At 47.6% G+C, this 8353-nt stretch overlaps 1 protein-coding gene across 2 annotated transcripts in view; it reads left to right on the forward strand.

The window, feature by feature from the left end:
- Positions 1–7197, forward strand: part of POPDC2 (popeye domain containing 2) — a 10124-nt gene extending 2927 nt beyond the window's left edge. The window contains exons 3-4 of one of the 2 annotated variants that reach the window (XM_009873345.1): positions 2894–3260; positions 7112–7197. In XM_009873345.1, the coding sequence (XP_009871647.1) occupies positions 2894–3260; positions 7112–7197 (453 nt within the window). Of the gene's footprint in view, positions 1–2893; positions 3353–7111 lie in introns of those variants that run through there. The other variant, XM_009873344.1, reaches the window with a different exon arrangement.
- Positions 7198–8353: the final 1156 nt, after the last annotated feature.

An 8353-nucleotide genomic window follows, 5' to 3' on the forward strand; every position in this document is an offset into this window, starting at 1 on the left:
TCCCTAGTACCTGTGTTGATGCACTTGCCCTGCACGCTGCTAGCAGGGTGCATTTTTCCAACGTCAAGATGGCAGCTGTGGCAAAACACGCAGAAGTGATGTAAATCCATAAATATCCTGTTCCTCACAGGAGTTTCCGATGGTGATGTTCTTGGGGTAGAGAAGCAGAAAGGATGATTCACACCCGAATATGGTTCTTTCTGAGCAGAAGAATCCCTTGCTGAGAGGCCAGACCATTTCTTATTTGCAGCAACTGAAATGATTTTGCTCTTGCTGTCAACACCCCGCAGTTTTTGTTTGGCTTTCTTTCTGGAGGAGATTACTTAAGCTCACATCCCAGGGCAGGCTGATCACCATCAGGATGTTAATCTAGAATATGTCAGTTAGGGCATACAAGGAGAGATTTTGTTTATCTCATGAGAGCAGGGGACTGTCATGAGGGAATGATGATGCTTTTTCATGAGAGCAGCTACACTCAGATTTCTCTAAACCAGGGCAGCTCTCCAAATCTGCTTTCCTTGGGTCTGATTTTGGCCCACGTGTGAAAGGGTCATGGCAGTCATTCCTGAAACCTATGACATTGCCAGTGATACGATTTTACAAGAGTAACAGTTGCAGGAGGTGGCTGACTGTGTGACTGTGGCACAGGGCTACAGCTTGTGAGCAGAAATAGGGATGCTGGGGCCAAGGTAATGGCGTAGAGAGGCCAACAACAGCATGGCTGTTCTAGAGGTGGGGTTATCTCGTGTTTTGCTCAGGGCTTCAACCCAGCAGGAGGTTTCTGGTGGCTCCTGAACTGTATTTGCCTAGGAGTCAAGCAGAGAGAACAATGGCTTTCCGATGCTTCTGGCAGGGAAATGACTGTCTGGATGGCATGGAACCTGCAAAGACATCTGCAATGTTTTCTGAGCTAATTTCTGCAGAACTGAATATTCCCAGACCTCCTGAGTGCCTTCATCTGTGGTGCGTGAGACAGCTCAGGAACAAGCTGTCGACTCCTCTCCTGCTCTGTGAGACTGGGCTAGTCGGAGAGGTAGACACCAGAGTAGGGAGGTAGAGTCCTAGGTGGGGAAAAGCTGCAGCTATGTCCTGGAAATGCCTAAATCCGTGTCTGTTTATGAGAGGCATGAAGAAGTAGCAGCCTATGTGAGACCAGCATTCAGCAGGTGAGACTTGACGAGTCCATGTTCCTGGCAGGACATTACTCTTGATGGCCCTGCTTTAGCCATAGTGATGTGTTGCTTTTGGCAGTTACTTAACCCACTAATTCCTCTTGAGTAGTTAAAAAGCTCTGTGGCATATCTCAACCTTATTCCTAGCATCACAATAATTTAGCATGTTTGAATCTGTGACTTTGCTGGAGGAGAACATGGAAAGTTTTTCTTGCCCAGGTTTTTCTCATTGCTCTCTGGATTGAGCAGTTTCAAACCCAAGCCCACTGAAAAATGGTAGGAATGTGACTCAGTCTACAAGGAGAGCCAGTTTCCTTGAGTTTTCTCCTTTGGCTATGTCTTCTTTCTACAGGACCACTGTCTGAAGGTGTTGGATTTCAGGACTGGCACTTTCCCCTCGAAGTCTGAACTATGGGCTTTGCTGGTGCCAGAGCACTTGTGCTGGGGGGATTCATGAGTGAAGTCTGTCCTGCTGTCCTGGTTAAGAGTCAGGTTTTCTTATTATACCTCACTTAATCCCTCACTAGAAGCAATGACTTTTGATCACTGTGCCGGAAGTTGGTTAGGAAAATGAGATTCTGGTAATTTCAATTTCTGTGTTACCCTTCCTTTTGCTTGCTTCTGCTTGGGAAAGTTCTCGGGTTTTATCTCCTATATTTCTTTCATAAGGCAGCTGCTTGTATGGCAGTGGCATTAAATATCAAACCCAAGGACACACACATGCAGCCAGACCGTGTTCAGCTTCCCAGTGGCCCTCTGCCATGGTAGCTGGCCAAGGAGACCCCTGGATATAGAGTGAAAGGGAGCCCCCAGGATATTTTGGCTTCAGCACTTGTTCACATGCCGGTGTCTCCATTACACTCGGATGTTCTTCTTTGGCCCAAGGCAGTTTGACCCTTTCTATGTTTCTTATATTTTCTTCTTCTCGTTATTATTTGTATTATGTTTATATATTACAATATACACTCATGTATTATATAATATTTTTATTAGTAGTAGTCTGGTCTACAGCTAGGGGAATAAATAGCTGTGTTTGCATTGGCAAAACCCAAACCAAAATGAAATGTTCTCCAAAATCAACGCAATAAAACCTCAAGTGAGTTCCCTATCTACACAGAAACACAGTAAAACCCTTTTATTTCCTCTCTTGCTGAGTTGTGCTGCAAGTCTTTCAATGCCATTCAGCCCTACAGCATCCAGCACAGCTGGTGAGACAGGATGTCCCTCGGATTCAGGGTGACAAGGTGAGCCTTCCAGGTGGCCCTTCCTGCACTCTGGGCCTTCTTGGAGCAGGAGTTGGGCAATTCAGCAGCAGGATGGGCCAGCAGCTTGTTGCAAGGCTTACCTGCTGGTGACCTGGACTGGCTGGGCATGCAGAAACTCCCCACTCTGTGACACTTCAGCTACATCGCTCAGGTGTTAAAAGAGAGCATTATCTGAGTGCAAGAGGGTGAAATGTAGCGAGCCATGTGGCTAGCTTGAGCTAGGCCATGCCACTAATTGCATAGGAAAACCTGATCTCTGGCTCCTTATAGAAACAGAGGCAGGAAAGGATTTATCTGATTGCTCAGCTTGGATGATCTGGCTTTTCAGCCCCACCATCCCCAAGAAGAGCAGGCATCAAAGGCACTGTGAATGTTCCCTGGAGAGAAGCACGCAGCCTCAAGGTGGGTGACCCCTGCCCAGGTGGTGGGGCTTACTCCTCTCTTCCTGCCCCACAGGTCACACTGACAGCTGAGACTGACTGCAGCTTCATCACCTGGCCAAGGAAGAAGCTGTATCTCCTCCTGAGGAAGGACCGCTACATTGCCCGGCTCTTCTCCTCCCACCTGGGCTACGACATCTCGGAGAAGCTCTATTCCCTCAACGAGAAGCTCTTTGCCAAGTTCGGCCTCCGTTTCGACATCCGCTTGCCCAGCCTCTACCATGTCCTTGGGCCATCCTCCTCTGAAGGGGAGTCGGAGGACTGCGAGGAGCCACCATCTGCCTTTGACCAGTCTGGTGCCTCTGACCCCCCTCCACAGCCACCACCACCACCACCACTGGCTCCACGCCCCCGGGCATCCCGGCCTGACAGTGACCTGCTGGGTGAGGACTCCACCAGTCTTATCTTGGAAGATTTTGCTGAGTTGCCGGGGTCTTTTATGGACTATGTGAGCGAAGGGGAGTATATGAAGTGAGGGTTCTCCTGGCATGAGCACGCCTCACCCTGTGTGGGACCCCCGCGTAAGTACCTGCTTGTGGAAGCGAGTCCTTCCCAATGCAACTGCCCAGGCAGAGTGGTGCCCCTCAGCATCTTGCCTTCATTTGCCGTGGGTTTGCTCCTCCACAGTGTTTTCTTGCCTGCTGCCCCAAGGAATCCCAGGAGGTTGTCTCGAGCTGTGTGATTCTCTTAAGGAAAAGCAGCAGGGTAGAGGCTTCACTCCAGCTGCACTGTAGGGTAGAAGGGCCTGTGAGCTTGCCATAGGGAGCTGTGCCCTGCCTTGTCCTCTCTCCATCCCTTAGCAGAGGCAGAGAAACTGAAACAGTGTCCAGGCTGGTGGATGGTACACAAGCGCCCACAGAGATCCCACAGGATCCCACCTGGCTTGCCATGAGGTAGAGCTGTGCCTGGAGATACTCCAGTATTTAGCTGAGGAAGACACCTGCAGGTGAAAGAGCAGACAGCCCAGGAAATGCTGACAGGTGTAGAAACAGCTCCAGAGTTTACAGCAGGTTGAGAGCGAGGAGTTGCTGCAGACCCTGCAAGTGCTCAGTCTGGACAGGGGAAGAAAACTCAAAGTCTCTCCTCCTTCTGTCCACCACAGCTCATCCCAGCACTTGCTTTGCCCTCCTTGTTTCTGCTGAGCTTTGTCTCAGCCAGATCAAACAAGGTATTGAAAACTGCTCCATGTAATATAGCTCTTGCCTCCAGTTACCCTGGGTGGACTGACAGGCTAAACAGTGTTTTAAAATGCCAAAAACCCTTCTTTCTGATGAGTGGGAATGAGATACCTTCCTACAAAATGCCAGCTTCTTACTCTCCAAGAGAAAAATTTCCAGGTCTGGTGGATGTTGGGGCAGAGGAGAAATACAGGCGAACAGAAATAGACAGGAGGGTTGCTCATGCTTGAAGTTCAGATCCAAGTGGCCAAGAGAGAAATTCCACACTGAGCTACTTTTAGCCAGCCTCTGCATGCCAGCTGCAGACCCTGAAATGTGCATGCCTGCGGCTGCCCCATAATAGCTGCTTTCTGGCATCCTGCTGCTGGACACAGAGCCTGGGACTGAGATTTCTGTCCTAAAAGTGACCAACGTGTATGCTCCAGCTGGGTCTGCATGGCTGGGAGGAAGTTGCAGGGCTGGGCTGCAGCTGGGGAGACCATCTTCCAGCAGATATCCTTGAACACAGTGCACCATCGCATCCTGGTCTTCCCTGTGCCTGCTTGGGTTTGCTTCTGCACTGTAAATGCTTGAGCTGTGGACTCACTGGCAGGGAGCATGAAGCAGGATGCACTGACTCCTGGCATGAGCCCTGACAAGTCTGGAGTGACCTGCCCTACCCCGCAGTGCTTGTGCACAAGCCTCACCCCTGTGACAGCAAGGGGACTGTCCTCCTCCGTGCTCTACATGGAAAGGCTGTCTGGTTCAGACACTATTCGTTATTTGCAGTAGGCGTCTGGCGGAAGAGGCGTTTTTCCTTGTTTCATTCTGTTGCTATTCTTAGTTTTTGAAATGAGCGGAACTGGAGGATCTCTCTGTTTTACACAGTTCTGCTTTGAGTTGGATCATGTGCCTGTTCCTGTACTGCTTCCATGATTCCAAACCTAAAGTTTGGGATATGAAGAAACTGACCAGGGGAAGGAGCAAGCGTATTTGGTTTTGCTTGAATCAGATAAAAAGTCAGCAAGAAGCTTGCTTAGCTTTGTTTTTGTTTTGTTTTGTGCTTCTTTTTTTTTTTAAAGGAGGCACAGAGAGAAAAAAAAAATCCTCATTTGTTTTCTAGCTTAGAAGTCCTAGGAATGTGAAGTCCCTGGTTTTGCTAGTAGGCTGCTGGAGATATGAATTTGCAGCTTTTTCAGTCCTTACTTGGAGAAGCAGGAACACTGAATCACATATGAGACACCCACCGTCCTAACTGTTGGGCAAGTCTTTTGAACACATGCAATCAACAACGAGTGCAGATAGTCTTGAAAATGTGGTGAAGTCACTTTGTCTATGCTTTGCTTGGTTTTTTGTTTCCTCAGCAGAAGGCTATCGATTCTCAGTCATTGGCAGAATTCCTGTAGTTGATCAAACTCAATAGAATTAGGATTTCAAATACAACTTAAAAAGGAAGGATGCAAGGAATGCCATAGCTTTTTGTAACTGTGCCCATCCATTTCTGGTAATGAGTCAATACTGTGAATATACACACCAGAGGTGCATGTATGTGTGTGTATACTGGGGAAAGCTTGTGCCACACAGCAGAAAACTATCCTTTCTTTCACATAACATGTTGGAAGCTGGAAGCTTTTGACTTTCTAGATCTTGTGAATGAGACTGTGTCAAGGTGTGCTGATACTTGCAGTAGAGACCTGCGATAAAGGTCCAAATGTTTCACAGGCTGGTATTTGGGGTGCTAGAAGAGGATGAGCTTCTTTGTCTGTCAGTGTGGAGGCAATAGCCAGTGTGGTACTTGAATTATCAAGGTAATTAGACAAAGAAACACAAACTCTTAGTATGTTCATGACAGTGGTACAAGTACTTTCTTGTTACTCTGCTCACCACCTGGAGATCCTAATCACATCACATCCCAGTATCACAGCAGCAATTGTCACATCTAGGCAGTATTCCACAGTGACTTGCATGCCTAAGAACAAAAATGAGTGATGCAGAAAGAATGCAGATTTCCCTTCTGGCCAGGTGCTCATCACAGCTCAGTGGATAACCTGAGTATGTCTGCCATAGTCCAGGGAAAGCACATTCATAACTTTTCCCTTGGAAGCAGTGAAAACATTGATAACAAATATTCCTTTTCATTTTCTGTCAGTACAACGGCCACCTTGCAATACTACAGTGCAGGAGGCCAACTCTTGAATACTCAAAGTACTGCAAAGATCATGCAGAAGAAAATATTCCTGGCAGATATATTATACTATTATATATGTATACTATTATTATCATCTAGTTCTGTGAAAGTGTTTCTGGTCTGCTAACAAGCAAGACAGACTGTGATATCCCACTGATGAGCATATTCTTCCTCTGAGCAGGAGAGGTATTTCAACAACTTACAGGCTGCCTGTTTCAAAGCAGCAGGTTCAAAGGTTCTGCTCAAACCTTGCTTTAACAGTGCAAGCTGTAAGCGCAATGTTCCATAGCAAACTAAGCTTTATTCCTTGCATGAAAATTCAAACATCCAAAAGCTACTTGCTTTTTCTCCTTTTTCATTTTGGTCTAGTTTGTTGCTATCGAGTGCTTGCAAGATGTAGAGCTCTTGCTGCCGTTTTGTACAGTTACGTCTTGGATCTGGCTTTCTGTTTGGTGGGCGAGTGGATGGATGGATGGATAGATGGATGGACGGATGGATGGATATTTGATGGCCTGTAGCTTGGCATCTACATTAGTAGGAATCATTTTACACCTGTTTGGAGGGTAAAATCAAAGTAGCTGTGGGCTTTGTTTCACCAGTGTCACAGAAGGTGCTTTGGAGGGGGTTGTTTTTGCTGTCTCAGGCTGCTTGCTTAACGCAGTTTCCTGGTTTATCATATGTTGAAGAATTACATAGCTTTGCATGCTAATTTAGGAGAGGAGAAGGACAGGTAATGGTGGGCTCCGTGAGATTTATGTCTTTGAAAATTTTGGAAGTAAGATTTATTCCTATGATAATAATGGTGCTCTTTTTCTTTGTCTCTCTCTCCCTCTGCCCCACTTCCCCTTCCCCCCATTTTCCTACTTCCTCCACTGCTTTCCTTCTGCAGCATCTGGAAACCTTCTCCGGAGTTCTCCCCACCCTCTCTGCAAAGGACGAGCCCCTCTGGCTCCCACTCAGACCCCTGAACTCTAGGGAACAACAGGCTGTTTTGATCCCGAAGCCCTCTCCGAGGGAGTGTATAGCTCACACAGGTTTCTGACCAGAAAGACACTCTTTAGCACGCACTAAAACGTCTGCCTACAGACATGTACACTCAGGAGCACGTGAAGCACACGCATGAGACTGTGATGTGACACTCCAGCACCTCCCACCCCATGGTTGTTCACCAGAGCTGCCTGCCCCAGTGAGCCTCCATGGTTTATTTTATAGTTCTGCCTCTCTGAGGTATGTTGGCAGCTCTAATACCAAGGTTCTCTGATATCGCTGCAAGCGATACCAGCCTGCTCACAGAATCTGTGTTCCCTTTGATTTAAAGATTCTCATTAAAGTCGGAGATGAAACTACTGATGTTTGAGGATTTGGAGAGGGAGTTAACACTGTCTGAAAGGCTTGAGGTGATATCACGGTACAGAGGGGAAAAGGCAGGGGGAAGATGGGCTGCCTGATGACTTTGGTAATGGGCTTGCAATGGAGAGGACGATATGGAGATTTCATGTCATGCATTTCACTGGGCTCTAGTAAGACCATAAATCACTTTTCCAGGGGTTAGGATTTCTCATTTATGACTGGCATCACTTCTCAAAGAAGTTACCAGCTTCTGGTGAAAAGTTATTTGTTTGAGTTGATTCTTTTGGAATAAGAAGGGGGAGGGATTTGGACTGGGGGCAGGTGAATGCAGGAGAGCCTGACCGTTTTTTGGCGCTTTTTTTTGTGCTCAGTGGGAGATGACCTCAGAGTGCACACACTGAGTGAAGAAATGAGGGAATACAAAACATCTTTGGAGAGAGCAGCCACTGCTAGGAAGGAGAGCAATATCTTAGATGAAAATTGTGTGGAGATGGAAGGCGTCTTCCAAGATCAGCCACAGCAGGTTTTGGCTGACAAGCTTCCACAACAATTTCCGCTGTCAGGGAATTGGAGATGGCAGTACTGGTGGAGGAATCCTCTGTCCCACAGAGCCTGGTGCAACCAAGCTGGGTGGGGTGGACAGGAGGCTCTCCAGGGTAGATATCCAGGGATACCAGCCCTGGGCTGGTGGCAGCAGTCCTACCTGCCTCACATTGGTCACACAGTGGCTGTGGCCCAGAGACTGGTTTGGTGTGTCTTGCAGGTCTCAGCTGGGCGAGAT

Source organism: Apaloderma vittatum, unplaced genomic scaffold (assembly GCF_000703405.1).
Source record: "Apaloderma vittatum isolate BGI_N311 unplaced genomic scaffold, ASM70340v1 scaffold7327, whole genome shotgun sequence".
NCBI classification, from domain to species: domain Eukaryota; kingdom Metazoa; phylum Chordata; class Aves; order Trogoniformes; family Trogonidae; genus Apaloderma; species Apaloderma vittatum.